Below are 15,700 nucleotides of genomic sequence, written 5' to 3'. Positions count from 1 at the left end.
TGTGTTGTAGGCAGTAACCGGACGTGACGATGATTCCATTGCTACGGTTTCATTTATCGTTGAGCGATTGTCTACTAACAGGTACCTAAAAATGTTAACTGACATTTGGCTAACAAGCTTACGATAATTTCAGATATACTTGCCTTCCAGCACCCGCTCAATATACCGGACGTAATTGTAATTGGCGTGCTTGTTATATAAAGTGGGTCGGATACATACATTTTAGCTAGACAGCCACCGTATTAAGCTAATGTTGGTTAGCTATTCTCAACTGTCATCACAGTCGCTGCGTTGGTAACGTAAACAGTACAGATTGGGTTTTTTCAACAGGGTAATGCATGTAATTGGGCAATACGATAGTCATCTATAGAGGCTAATAATGGCTAATATGAATTAGAAGAGGCTTATTACCTAATGTTATATGTGGCGTTGCTATGTGCCCACCCATGTGATATCCCGAGTGTGAAAGCTAGACTTGGCTAGCTTACTTGCATTACCCCAAGGGTAAGTACATCATTACGTGGTGTCGTGCCGGATTTTGCTCCAGCCCCAGTAACATTTGACGAATCAACGGCACCTCTTATTACTGCGGCTAAATTAGGGGTCTTCACTGATTCGTTACCTGTGCGGTAGAGGGCAGTAAGGTTACGATTTATTGGTCTCCGTTACTCTGAACTGAGAACTTTCCATTAAAGATGCGGTCAGCAATTTTTGGTCACAGGTTGTAAAAGTGTCTCTATCACGACTCGCTCTCATACTTGATGTTTCATGTCTAACTGAGGTATGACAGTGATTCTACTCTGGTTAACCAATAAGGCACGTGCCATTGTGCCAATATAGAGTAGATGGCCATGCCTCGTTGCATTTCGGTCAGTCATTTTTCATGGCTTCCAGAAAGTGGTCACAGAGCTGGTCTTCCACACAGCCATCCCCCTGTGTTGGTTTGTAAGATGTTAAGGAACCAGTACAAATAGTTTGGATCTTTTGTGTTCCACAGTCTGGCCAAGACAGTACAGGTTACATAACACCATCATGTTTATAGGAACAGTTTTTGTACAACATGCCCCGATTACATTATATAACCTTGATTTATTATGTGAAGTCTTTATCAAGGTTTTACATGATCTGTAATTTGTTTCCATCTTTCATTTTGATTTTTAAACAATATATCTGCAACATCCCTAGTGGTGGAAAAGGTTGGTTTCTCATTTAGACTCCCTTTGAACTTACACAAAAGGAAGGTTTTGAGTGAGGAACAGAAGGGTTAAAATTACGAGACCACTGCAAACTGAACGCTTCTGTTCCTCACTCAAAACGTTCCTTTTCAACTTTCTTGGAAAGCAAAGAAAAAGGTGCAGCGGCCTCTTAATTTCTTCCGGGGCTGTATGTATTTCTCATGTGCCTGAACTGTGTGACGAGTGAAGTGTTAATCAAAACTATGTGAATACTCCCCAAATGTACCCTTTATTTCTAGTTGTGCAGGGACAGGCAGTAGATGTTTAGCCTTATAATGGCTATTGGAAATTAGATTTCAGTCTCAAAACTCCCTTTGTCTTTCTCAGCCTTTAGCCACATCTCACCATGAGTACACCAGCTGCCCCGCCCAGCTACGCGGAAGCCGTGGCCGGGGACAAAGAGCAGGGCTACAGCGGAATGAGGGTGGCAATGCCCCCCTATAGTGACCATGCCCCCCCCGTGCCCCCACCACCGGTACTCATGCACCCCAGCTGGGCTTACACACCCCCCAGTCCCGGTAAGTCTGAGGCCCTGTTGCGATTGGCCCCAAAGACCACTGAGTGAAACATCAGAATTATGGACTGGTCTGTTTGGATGTGCCCTTCTTGTTCTCCTCTGCCAGGCCCGGGATTCTCCAGCCCCCGTGCTTCCGGACAGTTCTCTCCCTTCTCTGACCCCAGCGGCGGGGGCAACAGCTTCAACGGAAGCGACTGGGAAGACAAGAACATCCGACGCATGTTCATTCGCAAGGTGTGAGTCTCCGGTGCCCTCTGGTGCCCTCCTGCCACGACCACTGGTGGGACGAGGGTGTGCCTGTAGCTCCGTTTGTGTTCACATTCTCTACCGTTGGCCTAATAAACATTGATTTGGATCATTAACATCTTTTATGTACGTTTTATGTATGTTGATCACAGGATTAAGCCTTTTAATGGAACAGCAAAGCACCTTGGAACGGTCTGCAGATGTTCCCCCTTTCACACCTTTTTGCATCGTGCCGAGCACTTTCATGTAACATACTATGGTGTAGGGCTAGTCTGGCGCAGGCACAACGGCACCCGAACGGCTGATTGGGGCAGTTTGATATGGCTCAGTAGTGTGAAATGCCCTTCTGCTTTAGCTGTGAGGAGAATTCTAAGCTAGGAACGTTATAAAAAGCTGTCTAACATGTCCGGTTTCCATCCTCAGGTTTTCTCCATTCTCATGGTCCAGCTATTGGTGACTTTTGGTATTGTGGCACTCTTCACGTTCTGGTAGGAACCAGTAACATGTAAACACTCACCAGAGAACACTTGAGGCCCAATTTACTAAACCTTTTTTTGGATTGGGAAACTTTGTTTTTTTTAATGGAATCCAAATCGAACACTTCAGATCGACAAATCCATAGAACAAGCTTATCTTATGATAAAATGTATCTAAAAACAACGTAAAGAATTGGTTCCCATCTACTTATAAAATGTCATCATGAATGTAATCTCCCCAAACTGTACAGTGAACCAGTCCGGCAGTTTGTGCAGTACAACCGAATCCTCTACCTTGCTTCGTAGTGAGTATTCTGCAACATACTCATGACAAATCTATACAACGTTTCTGACATTATGCATATCATGAGATCACTTAAATGTGAAGACTACATTGAATAAAAACTGTGGTATTTAGCGGTCAGACATTTCATTACCATGAAAAGGGACCTTTTGTCTGTTTGCTGTGTAGATCTGTCAGCAAATAATATTTTCTTCATGGTATTATCGATCGTCGAAGATTAGGTTTTGTTGATTGGAGATTAGGTTTTGTTGTTTGGAGATGAAGTTTTGTTTGGAGATTAGGTTTTGTTGTTTGGAGATGAGGTGCACTGAGCTTTCGATCCAAATGTCCTAACTGCCTACTAAATGTTCCAGTATCACGTTCATGGGGACATACCTGGTGTTAGTCTGCAGCACCAGGACCCGGTAAGAAAACTCTTCAGGCAAAACATAACCGTCTTACAGTTACCAGGTCATCTTTATACATGTTTCTTGCATTTCGTTATTTTTTATATTATTATTATTCTAACGAAATGAATGAAGTGTTGTTTAAAATCAAGTTTTGATATGAAGTTGTTGGTCTATATTTTGTGTGATGGGATTTGTTTGTTGGTGGTGCTTCTAAACCTTGTCTTAACCGTCTTATTGCGTTGTCTTTTTGCAGACGTCAGTACCCTACCAACCTCATCCTCTTGGGGATATTCGTAAGTGTCCCTAAGCTACATTGTTTCTGCTTGATATTTATGCACATACTTAATGTCTCAATAGTATTGTAAAAATTTGAATCCAACTGATTTACTCAAAACGATGTGATGGTAAAACTGTAGCGTTCCTCATATGTTTATTTTATCCCCGCTCATACAGACACTGGCAATGTCTTACATGGCTGGAATGCTGGCTAGGTAAAGTGTGTGAGTGTGGTGTGTGTGTGTGTGGCTGTCTGGGTGTGGTGTGTGTGGTTGTGCGGTGTCTGGGTGTATGTGCGGTGTCTGGGTGTGGTGTGCAGTGTGTGTGTTTGTGTGTGTGTGTGTGTGTGATGTCTGGGTGTGGTGTGCGGTGTCTGGTTGTGGTGTGCAGTGTGTGTGTGTGTGTGTGATGTCTGGGTGTGGTGTGCAGTGTGTGTGTGTGTGTGTGTGTGTGTGATGTCTGGGTGTGGTGTGCGGTGTCTGGTTGTGGTGTGCGGTGTGTGTGTGTGTGATGTCATGGTGTGGTTTGCGGTGTGTGTGTGTGTGTTTGATGTCTGGGTGTGGTGTGCGGTGTGTGTGTGTGATGTCTGGGTGTGTGTTTGGTGTCTGGGTGTGGTGTGCGGTTGGTGTGTGTGTGTGGGTGTGGTGTGTGTGTGTGTGGTACAGCGTTTTAAGCTGGGATTGTTGATTGGTATTGAATTGCATCTGAACGTCCACAGCTACCACAACACCGAGGTGGTGATGCTGTGTGTGGGAATCACTGCCTTGGTGTGTCTGTCCATCACACTCTTCTGTTTCCAGACCAAGGTGAGCGCTTCTACAAGCAGACGGCTGTGGGCTCCATCTGCGTTCATTCACTCTTGAAATGTATCAGATCAACGTGACTCGTTCGTAACATTTCTGCGACTTTGACTGTGTTGTTTACCTATTTAGCCTGGCCGCTTGTTTTCCCTGTATTGTCTTGGCGTTCCACGCTGATGTGATGTGTTTGTGTTCAATGTTGATGTGACGATGTCTTTGGCCCCCTTGTGTTCCAGGTTGACTTCACGTCCTATCACGGCCTGCTGTTCTCTCTGATGATGGTGCTGATGGTGACTGGTCTGTTGCTCGTCTTCACTGCCCCCTACGGATACGTAAGAACGCCTCTCAAAGCCACAGTGATTGTTGCCACCATGTTTCAGCATTTAAGTTAACAATAAGCCTAGATACATATCAAGGTATTTTTGGTTAGTTATCGCTTAGAAATGTAATTTAAAGACTTTCTCTCCTGCTGACCTGCCCAATTGACCTGGAAGCTCACCTTGAGATTGTACCTGGTTGACCGTTTCTCCTTTATGCTGTGCTGGTGACTGTGGAGTATGTTTCTGATCACGCTGTCTTGTCTTCTGCAGATACCGTGGTTGCAGACAGCGTATGCCGGGCTGGGGGCCCTGGTCTTCACTTTGGTACTTTCTTAATCATCCATCAGTGAATTGGACGATCACTGCGTTCTGTGGGAAAGGTGTCTCTTGTAATGGAGACGACTGATCTGAATGCAGTCCTCTGGATGTGTCAGTGTTTTACATGTGGATGTCAGCTGACAACTAGTTTAGTTTACAATTCTGATTTCCTGATATTATTATGGTCTCTTTCCTCCTTCTCTTCCCTCCCTCCCCACCCTCCTCTCTCATCCCCTTCTCTCTCATCCACCCTCTTCTCCTCTAAACCCCCCCCCCTCCCCCCGTCTCTAGTTCCTGGCCTTTGACGTGCAGCTGCTGATGGGTAACCGGCGCTACGCCCTGAGTCCCGAGGAGCACGTTTTCGGGGCCCTCTGCCTATACATGGATGTGGTCTACATCTTCTTCTTCCTCCTGCAGCTGTTCGGCAGCCAGGAGTGAAGTCAGACTGCCTTGTGGTCCCGTTCCGTAGCTGCCCTGGCTCCCACACAAATAGCCTTTCCAACATACTTCAGTTTGGTGCACACGCCTGCGAGTAGACTGACACACACACACACACACCCCTAGTGCTGCATCATAAGCTCCCTTGCCTGCTTTGTGCATCCCCCACGTGGTTGCCTGTGGTTTCCTCAGACCATTCTCCTTCCTGAGGTCATGTAATGTGTGTAGTCCCTATCTGAAACGCAGCTCCGTTACGCCCCCCCCCAGGGCTTTTATTACTTCTCCCATAGACTACTAGTGTCACCGCTGTGAGGTCGACCCCTACCACTGGGCGGCGCTGCAGCCTCTGCCACTCCCTGAGGGGGGGGGGTGTCAGCGGCGTGAGCTACAGGCCTTTGTGAGGGTAACGACTGATCTAGGCCAGTCATTGTGTGTTTTTGACAGTGTAGTTCCTGGATCTTCTCAGAGGAAGCGTTTTAAGGTCTGGTAGTTCCTGGATCTTCTCAAAGGAAGCGTTTTAAGGTCTGGTAGTTCCTGGATCTTCTCAAAGGAAGTGTTTTAAGGTCTGGTAGTTCCCAGAGGAAATGTCGTAAAGAGTTGTTGACCAGACGTGACCAGGTGTTGTTGACAAATCACAGTGAGACTGCTGAAAATATGCTAAGTGTGCAGTTTGTGGACAATCAGTTTGTGAAAATGGATAAACTGTAACCATCTTTATTCAGGGTGAGTAATGGTTAACCATTGAAGTGGATACTAGACTACGTCTCTTGTAGTTGTCCAACTATTCTTGTGTTTTCTTGTAATAATTGGAGAAAATTCATTTAATGTTGAGAATTCAGTCTCATGGATTTTAATCCAAAATGATGTATTTAAATGTCCTTAAGAATCCTATTTTAAGCTATTGATTTACCTTGCCAGATGAAGGCTTCTATGGATTTTTCGTTTTTAGCTGGGTCTTTGAAACTCGTACATTTTCAAGGCCACAAGTTATGCTTTTTTATCCATTTCATTTTATTTAGTTTCTGATTCTTTATCCTTCTTCAGTGTGTGCACACATTCTCCCCCCTCATATATGTGGCGTAAAAGGGCAAGCAGGACTAGTTTTCATTATATTCCACCAGTCCTCCGTTCCACATCAATGAGCGAGTGTCTATTAGGCACTTCCCAGAAGAAGGGTAGAGAATCGGAAACTTGCATTTGACATGGAAGATTTCAAGGCCAGATTTGAAGCAAGGAAACGCTTTGGGATGAGTTGACAGCTTCGTTCCTTTCAAAGGTTTTTGGCGGTTTGACATGTGCACTCAGTATATACTCACTGTATAGAGGCACGTTTGAGATGGCTTTAAAAGTTTAGTTCTGTTTTGCGTTTAATAAGATTTACCCGCGCCAACGTAACCTGCGATTATTATGGCCACCAGTGATGGATTTTCAAAACAAAAATGAAAGAAATAAACTGTGATTATAAACCTGCACTCTTAGCTTAAAGTAAATGACGTCTGCAGCCAATGATAACCAATTAACACAATTTTAGAGATGCAAAGCAAGCAGAATCACATGGCCTACCTGTATGGACGGAGTTGATGTGGCCGCGTCAAATGCAAATAATCATCCTTTGGCACACACCTTTTCTCATCAAATGTCGTGGTTAATTCCATATGTTTTATATTGAAGGCCATGCCATGTTACAGCTATCTAACAAATAGTTGCCTAATCTATTAAACAATTCCTGTAAAAGTGATTTGGTGCAACTCGTCCTGGCTGTGTTGTTCAGTGCATTTGACAAATAAACCTTGAAACTTGAAAAAGATATAACACCAGGTAGGCCTATTGCCTATCATTGTTCTGAGAATTATGCGTAGAGTAGATAACTAAATAAAATGTTATATGACTTGGCTAATATTATCGAAGATAATTATTTACCAGCCATCCAACCAACCAAAACCGGAGAAATGTTACTAGCGCTTCCTCCGTCACTAAACTGGTTATGCACGTCCACCTTTGCCCGCATGATGATCACACACAACTGAGGCGCCCAATTCATATTTTGGTTCAAATAACCAATGTTTTTATAACATTAAATAGTAAACTCAAACATACAACGTGTGTTAATATTTTTCAATTGAAGTAATCCAAAAGTAATCATAATTTATTTTCAGAAGTATCTGTAACCCGATTACAATATTTTTGTTGGTAATGTAACAGATTATTTTTTTTTTTACATGTTTACAGGACTACTTGTAAACATGTGTTCTCTCCAACTATGTGTACATCAGATTTATAACTCGTTTCAAACATGTCATAGAAACACCGTAACTGTCACATACCTGTTATTTTGTATGATTTATTAAGTCTTACTGCCTTTATATGACGGCATGGCTGCAAACTTTAATTTTGGGTGACCAAAAATGTTAAAGCAAACGTTTTGGGTGATTTATATAGATAAAAATCATCTGTGATTTTTTTTTTATATTGACAAGTAACTGAAGGTTTTTAGAAAACATTTTGTAAATACATTCTTAATCATGTGCAATCGACATGTATACATATTTGACTAGTTAAAGTAATGTAATATTTAACCTAACCTTGCTGAAAATGAGTTAATTATTTGTATAAATCTTGTTCATCAGTCACTTTTTTGAACTTCATCAATGCTTTATTTTTTTACTTGCCAAATGCAAGCTCTTTATGGATATGTATTGTAGGGACTATATTGGTACCTTTTTAAGGTGGAAAGGATGTAAATTAACTTTTACCTAAGTAGTTGTTATTTCTACTTGTATAAATCTTACCTAAGTAGCTTTTATTCCTACTTGAATATTTCTTGAAATGTGTCATGTCATAAGTTGTGTATGACTACTTATACTATATGCCTACACAATCTTTTGATTTAATACTACATCTAGTTTATCTTCAGATTTTACTTAATTCAGTCTGTGTCACAATTCAGTGTTGTCCTTACTACTTTTTCCCACTCAGTATTATTTCACATTACAAATAAAAGACCATGGTTGTTTTATTGTAGTGTAATGAAATGCACTAACACTTGACAATAGTGGGCTGACATGAACCAACAGAACAGTGTAGTTGCAGGATATAATAATAATGTTAGATTCTGTATAGTTCCTTATGAAAATTTTGGAACCCCCACCCCAATATTAGACAGGTTAGTTTGGACCCCTGGAAAATACTGAATATCCTAGGGAACCAACATGAAACACAAACCTATGCCCATGTATATACACATACATACACACACGAATCACATTCATTTTTGGTCTAGTGAAATCTAAATGACCTCTGCGGTCATTGTTTCATATTGTGGATTTTTCAGTTTATTAAATAAACCTGAAGGTTATATGCTCAGGATTCTCACCTGTCAGAAGTCTACAATAGTTTATTGCTTTTTAAAATGTGTGCGGATAACATCTGAGAAATTTAAGGCACAAAATGGAATGTTGTAGTGGGGCTATATACTATACAGTGTAAATTACTTTGTGTGTGTGAACTTTAGTACCACATTTTGTACTTCTAACTTGCTAGCCTATGTGCAGTGACATTACCGTCTGTTACAAAATGCCTCAAGTTTAAACACAGCAGCGGTCTGATTACTGAACTCGGTTACTGTGCAATACATTTTTATCCTTCTATGTTTGATGAAAAAGTAAAATATGTTGAAAGATTTTTGTTGTGTTTTTCCACCCTTGGGTAAATTTTCCAGGTAACTTCAATTGCGTATGGACTTTTAATGTTAATTGCAAGTCTTGCAAATTAGTTAACAGTTATTTAACTTAAAGGCTTTTCCTCTGGCTGAATTGACATTGACACTATTAAAAAATAGCTACAACCAAAAAGGATATTTTGTAACTTTCAAGCAAAGGATATTATTGGTATACTTTGCTGGAAAATTTGAAAGTTTAGTGTTGATGTATTGAAACTAAAATGTCCTTATGTTTAATTACTGCTATAATTAAACAGATTAAAAATTGGGGGAGAGTACCTGACCTTCTTGGAGTCTCTGGGAGGGGTGCTGGAAAGTGCTCCGACTGGGGACTCTATTGTTCTACTGGGGGACTTCAACGCCCACGTGGGCAACGACAGTGACACCTGGAGGGGTGTGATTGGGAGGAACGGCCCCCCTGATCTGAACCCGAGCGGTGTTCAGTTATTGGACTTCTGTGCTAGTCACAGTTTGTCCATAACGAACACCATGTTCAAGCATAAGGGTGTCCATCAGTGCACATGGCACCAGGACACCCTAGGCCGCAGGTCGATGATCGACTTTGTTGTCGTTTCATCTGACCTGCGGCCGTATGTCTTGGACACTCGGGTGAAGAGAGGGGCGGAGCTGTCAACTGATCACCACCTGGTGGTGAGTTGGATCCGATGGCGGGGGAGGAAGCTGGACAGACTCGGCAGGCCCAAGCGGACTGTAAGGGTCTGCTGGGAACGTCTGGCCGAGTCTCCTGTCAGAGAGTTCTTTAACTCCCACCTCCGGCAGAGCTTCGACTGGATCCCGAGGGAGGCTGGAGATATTGAGTCCGAGTGGACCATGTTCTCCACCGCCATTGTCGAAGCGGCCGCTCGGAGCTGTGGCCGTAAGGTCTCTGGTGCCTGTCGAGGCGGCAATCCCCGAACCCGGTGGTGGACACCGGAAGTAAGGGATGCCGTCAAGCTGAAGAAGGAGTCCTATCAGGCCTGGTTGGCTTGTGGGACTCCTGAGGCGGCTGACGGGTACCGACAGGCCAAGTGGACTGCAGCCCGGGTGGTTGTGGAGGCAAAAACTCGGGCCTGGGAGGAGTTTGGTGAGGCCATGCAGAAGGACTATCGGCTGGCCTCAAAGAGATTCTGGCAAACCGTCCGGCGCCTCAGGAGAGGGAAACAGTGCCCTACCAACGCTGTTTACAGTAGATGTGGGCAGCTGTTGACCTCAACTGGGGATGTCGTCGGGCGGTGGAAGGAGTACTTCGAGGATCTCCTCAATCCCGCTGTCACGTCTTCCATTGAGGAAGCAGAGGATGAGGACTCAGAGGTAGACTCGTCCATCACCCGGGCTGAAGTCACTGAGGTGGTCAAGAAACTCCTCGGTGGCAAGGCACCGGGGGTGGATGAGATCCGCCCTGAGTACCTCAAGTCTCTGGATGTTGTGGGGCTGTCTTGGTTGACACGCCTGTGCAACATCGCGTGGCGGTCGGGGACAGTGCCTTTGGGATGGCAGACTGGGGTGGTGGTCCCTCTTTTTAAAAAGGGGGACCGGAGGGTGTGTTCCAACTATAGGGGGATCACACTTCTCAGCCTCCCCGGGAAAGTCTATGCCAGGGTTCTGGAGAGGAGAATACGGCCGATAGTAGAACCTCGGATTCAGGAGGAACAGTGTGGTTTTCGTCCGGGCCGTGGAACACTGGACCAGCTCTATACCCTCTACGGGGTGTTGGAGGGTTCATGGGAGTTTGCCCAACCAGTCCACATGTGTTTTGTGGATTTGGAGAAGGCATTCGACTGTGTCCCTCGCGGCATCCTGTGGAGGGTGCTTCGGGAATATGGGGTCCTGGGTCCTTTGCTAAGGGCTGTCAGGTCCCTATACGACCGAAGTAGGAGCTTGGTCCGCATTGCCGGCAGTAAGTCAGACTTGTTTCCAGTGCATGTTGGACTCCGGCAGGGCTGCCCTTTGACACCGGTTCTGTTCATAATTTTTATGGACAGAATTTCTAGGCGCAGCCAGGGGCCGGAGGGTGTCAGGTTTGGGGACCACACGATTTCGTCTTTGCTCTTTGCGGATGATGTTGTCGTGTTGGCCCCTTCAAACCAGGACCTTCAGCATGCGCTGGGACGGTTTGCAGCCGAGTGTGAAGCGGTGGGGATGAGAATCAGTACCTCCAAATCCGAGGCCATGGTCCTCGGTCACCTGGGAAGAGCTCGGAGTAGAGCCGCTGCTCCTCCACATCGAGAGGGGTCAGCTGAGGTGGCTTGGGCATCTGTTTCGGATGCCTCCGGAACGCCTTCCTGGGAAGGTGTTCCGGTCCCGTCCCACCGGGAGGAGACCCCGGGGAAGACCTAGGACACGCTGGAGGGACTATGTCTCCCAGCTGGCCTGGGAACGCCTCGGTGTCCCCCCGGAAGAGCTGGAGGAAGTGTCTTGGGAGAGGGAAGTCTGGGCATCTCTGCTTAGACTGCTGCCCCCGCGACCCGGACCCGGATGAAGCGGAAGAAGATGAATGAATGAATGAATGAATGAAAAATTGGGGGAAAAATCTGTATTCAGCCATCAGGGGAACCTCCAACTTTATTGCCTGATCCATCCAGATGACACAGTTGGTCATTAGCTAACTTCCACGCAATTACAGGGAACACTGAGGCTGTTCACACTTTCAGTTACAGTTTCAGAGGGTAGCCAGTAGGCTTTTGTAGCGGTTTGAGCATAATTTAGTGCTATAAGAATGCCCTACAACCAAAACCACTGGAATACATTTTAGATAATTTTCATGTAGCCTTTATGTGGTGTTCAATGCAGGCCAACATTCAATTAAATGTTTTTTATATAGAGCCTGATATTCCTGATTTCGTCCTTGCTCTGTAACACTGGTCCACCAATTTTGAAAATAAATCTCTAAAATGCATTATAATTATTATACAGAGAATTAAACGATGTAGACTACCCTGGTTGTTGACTCTTTTACAAGCCAATCTTTAAAATGCAATACTGACTCTAAAACTTGCGATTGCGATGCACATATTACAACCTTTATTATATGCCTCTACGCTTTTATTCATAACCTGTAGTATTTATATTACAATATAAATACTTCAGGGCCATTATATTCAGGGCCATAGCACTGAAACGCATTGTGAAATACTGTTTAAATAAAAATGTTGGAGTCCTAAAAAAAATGTGGACTGACACGCCCATTGTTTTTAAGTTCCTCCTAAATCAGCTAGATGGGAGGTACTTTTAGCATTAAGATGCTTTGTGAATAAGGCCCCCAATCCTGTTTATATGTGTGTTTTCTATTTTATTAAACAAGAGCACATCCATATAGTTTTAATAGAATCTCTATTTCTGTTGTTCCTTTTGCTGTGTCCAATAAATATGAGTGAAGCTTTAACATCTTTATAGTTCTGAAAGAACTGATATGAAACACTAGTCTTTTAAGATAATGGACTGATGTTCCTTGAGTTGAACATCAAGTAGCCGCCTAACATTTTGTAGGGCAAATACCAATCACTTTTTACTATTATAAAAAAATCCAGATATGGACAACTGCACGTTAGTCAGCAACAGCTAATCACCTAATAAAAAAAAATGCATTTATTTATTTAAAAAATATATGTTTTTACCAATTCGCCTGTGACCTGCCAGATGGTCCGCCGGCTACACCCCCGGAAACTCGTGCATTACTAATGCATTATTTACCAATATCCAGTGGAAGTAATAAGCCGTGCCCTTTGTTAGGAAACGAAACTGAAAAATATAGGCTATATAAACTGCAGAATCCTGACATTTTCAGTAGACTTTGGACAGAATCAACCAGTTGACTGATGAAGAACCGAGGGTAAGAAAAAGCCTGTTGTGATTTCCTACTTTGACATATAATAGTATGTGAGAATCAGATGTCTAAAGTAAGAAAGTATTAATTGACCTCGATAAGACGGATTAATAATTGTTCAATTATCCCGGAGATGGCACGCCTAAGGTATTACAACTGGTTTATGGGACAGTTGTTTACTATATGCTAATGTACCTGTTGTATTGATAGAAAAGAGACACCGTTTTTATACAGTTCTGCATGGGATATCAATTAATTTAAAATCCATTACATCGTTATGCAATGATGTCGATTTTTCATAACCTAGATAATAAGCATGTAAATGTTATAATTAATTACTTCCGATTAAACTCTATTTACAAAAACGAACAAAGTATTGCCGTCAACGATGGGTTGAAAACCGAAGGGAAGAATGCCAACAAAAGTCAATAAATTCTAACGTATTTGGGGTAGAATTAGCGCGTCTGGCGCCAAGGGAGGGAGTTTCATATTAGGGCGGACTCATTTAAAACGTTTATTTTTGTTATTGGGGGAAATTGCAATTCATCTGCTGCTCATTGCTCATACGCCTTTTGCTTCTTCAAATACTTTTCTATGAGGAGTAATTGAAAGTGAAACTTTCTCAGACTGATGAATCATTGTGCTCTGTAGCTTTATAGCCTGTTATGGTACGGAAATAAAGTTGGTAATGTATTCCAACCTGGTCTCATTGGAATACGTAAACCTTTATACGTAAATCTATGCCACCCGATTTCGTATGATATGTTATGTTACGTTACGTTAGGTTACATTACAGTGCTCTACCAAAACGTGGCTAAAACGTAATGTTACGAACACTAGTAAAACGTATTACAGTGGGGAGAACAAGTTTTTGATACACTTCTGATTTTGCAGGTTTTCCTACTTACAAAGCATGTGAGGTCTGTAAATTTTATCATAGGGGCATTTCAAAAATCCTGGAAAATCACATTTTTAAATAATTTATTACCATTTTATTGCATGACATAAGTATTTGATCACCTACCAAACAGTAAAAATTCCGGCTCTCACAGACGTGTTAGTTTTTCTTTAAGAAGCCCTCCTGTTCTCCACTCATTACCTGTATAAACCGCACTTGTTTGAACTCTTTACCTGTATAAAATACCTGTCCACACACTCAATCAAACAGACTCCAACCTCTCCACAATGGCCAAGACCAGAGAGCTGTGTAAGGATGTCAGGGATAAAACTGTAGACCTGCACAAGGCTGGCATGGGCTACAGGACAATAGGCAAGCAGCTTGGTGAGAAGGTAACAACTGTTGGTGCAATTATTAGAAAATGGAAGGATTTCAAGATGACGGTCAATCTCCCTCGGTCTGGGGCTCCATGCAAGATCTTACCTCTTGGGGCATCAATGATCATGAGGAAGGTGAGGGATCAGCCCAGAACTACACGGCAGGACCTGGTCAATGACCTGAAGAGAACTGGGACCACCATCTCAAAGAAAACCATTAGTAACACACTATGCCATCATGGATTAAAATCCTGCAGCGCACGCAAGGTCCCCCTGCTCAAGCCAGCGCATGTCCAGGCCCGTCTGAAGTTTGCCAATGACAATCTGGATGATCCAGAGGAGGACTGGGAGAAGGTCATGTGGTAGCTTTTTGGTCTAAACTCCACTCGCCGTGTTTGGAGGAAGAAGAAGGATGAGTACAACCCCAAGAACATCATCCCAACCGTGAAGCATGGAGGTGGAAACATAATTATTTGGGGATGCTTTTCTGCAAAGGGGACAGGACGACCGCACCGTATTGAGGGGGGGGGTGGATGGGGCCATGTATCGCGAGATCTTGGCAAACAACCTCCTTCCCTCAGTAAGAGCATTGAAAATGGGTCGTGGCTGGGTCCTCCAGCATGACAACAACCCGAAACACATAGCCAGGGCAACTAAGAAGTGGCTCTGTAAGAATCTTCTCAAGGTCCTGGAGTGGCCTAGCCAGTCTCCAGACCTGAACCCAATAGAAAATCTTTGGAGGGAGCTGAAAGTCTGTATTGCCCAGCGACAGCCCCGAAAACTGAAGGATCTGGAGAAGACCTGTATGGAGGGGTTGGCCAAAATCCCTGCTGCAGTGTGTGCAAACCTGGTCAAGAACTACAGGAAACGTATGATCTCTGTAATTGCAAACAAAGGTTTCTGTACCAAATATTAAATTCTGCTTTTCTGATGTATCAAATACTTATGTCATGCAATAAAACGCAAATTAATTACTTAAAAACCATACAATGTGATATTCTGGATTTTTGTTTCAGATTCCGTCAACTGACAGTTGAAGAGTACCTATGATAAAAATTATAGACTTCTACATGCTTTGTAAATGGGAAACACTGCAAAATTGGCAGTGTATCAATTACTTGTTCTCCCCACTGTATGTGGATACCCCAACTTATTATTGAGTTCAGGAGTTTAGCCGCACTTACTGCTCACATGTGCGAATGCTCTTTTGGCTGAATTGGCACGAATTTCAAGAGACACTCCAAAATCTTGTGGAAAGCCTTTCCAGAAGATTGTTGGCTGTAGCTGCAAAATCGGGGCCAACTCCATATTAATACCCATGGTTTTGTAATGGGATGTCCAAGCTCATATACAGTTGTGCTCATAAGTTTGCATACCCTGACAGAAATTGCGAAATTATGGCATTGATTTTGAAAATATTACTTATCATGCAAAAAAAACTATTTTATTTAAGAATAGTGATCATATGAAGCCATTTATTATCGCATAGTTGTTTGTCTCCTTTTTCAATCAAAATTAGAACAGAAATCACCCAAATGGCCCTGAGCAACAGTTTACATAGCCTT

At 43.3% G+C, this 15,700-nt stretch overlaps 2 protein-coding genes across 5 annotated transcripts in view; both read left to right on the top strand.

The window, feature by feature from the left end:
* Window positions 1–10: 10 nt before the first annotated feature.
* Window positions 11–6,783, top strand: faim2a (Fas apoptotic inhibitory molecule 2a). 2 transcript variants are annotated; one of them, XM_020044156.2, is made up of 12 exons: window positions 11–81; window positions 1,563–1,753; window positions 1,859–1,986; window positions 2,422–2,486; window positions 2,726–2,779; window positions 3,132–3,182; window positions 3,421–3,460; window positions 3,621–3,658; window positions 4,162–4,249; window positions 4,480–4,575; window positions 4,834–4,887; window positions 5,194–6,783. In XM_020044156.2, the coding sequence occupies exons 2-12, from the start codon at window positions 1,582–1,584 to the stop codon at window positions 5,317–5,319; spliced, it is 912 nt and encodes a 303-aa protein (XP_019899715.1). In that variant the 5' UTR covers window positions 11–81; window positions 1,563–1,581; the 3' UTR covers window positions 5,320–6,783. The 2 variants fall into 2 exon arrangements, with proteins under 2 accessions (XP_019899715.1, XP_010893611.1); XM_010895309.3 differs by having other exon boundaries at window positions 5,173–6,783.
* A 5,970-nt stretch (window positions 6,784–12,753) lies between these two features.
* LOC105025015 (E3 ubiquitin-protein ligase rnf213-alpha) overlaps window positions 12,754–15,700 on the top strand; it is a 52,177-nt gene continuing 49,230 nt past the window's right edge. For all 3 annotated transcript variants that reach the window (XM_034288999.1, XM_034288996.1, XM_034288993.1), the window contains exon 1: window positions 12,754–12,866. The gene's annotated coding sequence lies outside the window, so the exon portion shown is untranslated. The remainder of the gene's footprint in view (window positions 12,867–15,700) is intronic.

This window comes from Esox lucius, chromosome 3, assembly GCF_011004845.1.
Source record: "Esox lucius isolate fEsoLuc1 chromosome 3, fEsoLuc1.pri, whole genome shotgun sequence".
NCBI classification, from domain to species: domain Eukaryota; kingdom Metazoa; phylum Chordata; class Actinopteri; order Esociformes; family Esocidae; genus Esox; species Esox lucius.
The sequence above is the reverse complement of the archived record's forward strand: the minus strand, read 5'-3'. Positions and strand labels throughout refer to the sequence as shown.

Excerpts from the sequence above, each read along its gene's own strand:
- faim2a (XM_010895309.3), top strand. The coding sequence starts at position 1,582 with ATGAGTACACCAGCTGCCCCGCCCAGCTACGCGGAAGCCGTGGCCGGG. Across the intron at positions 1,754-1,858 it reads TTACACACCCCCCAGTCCCG|GCCCGGGATTCTCCAGCCCC; the intron begins GTAAGTCTGAGG and ends CTCCTCTGCCAG. Across the intron at positions 3,461-3,620 it reads TCATCCTCTTGGGGATATTC|ACACTGGCAATGTCTTACAT; the intron begins GTAAGTGTCCCT and ends CCGCTCATACAG.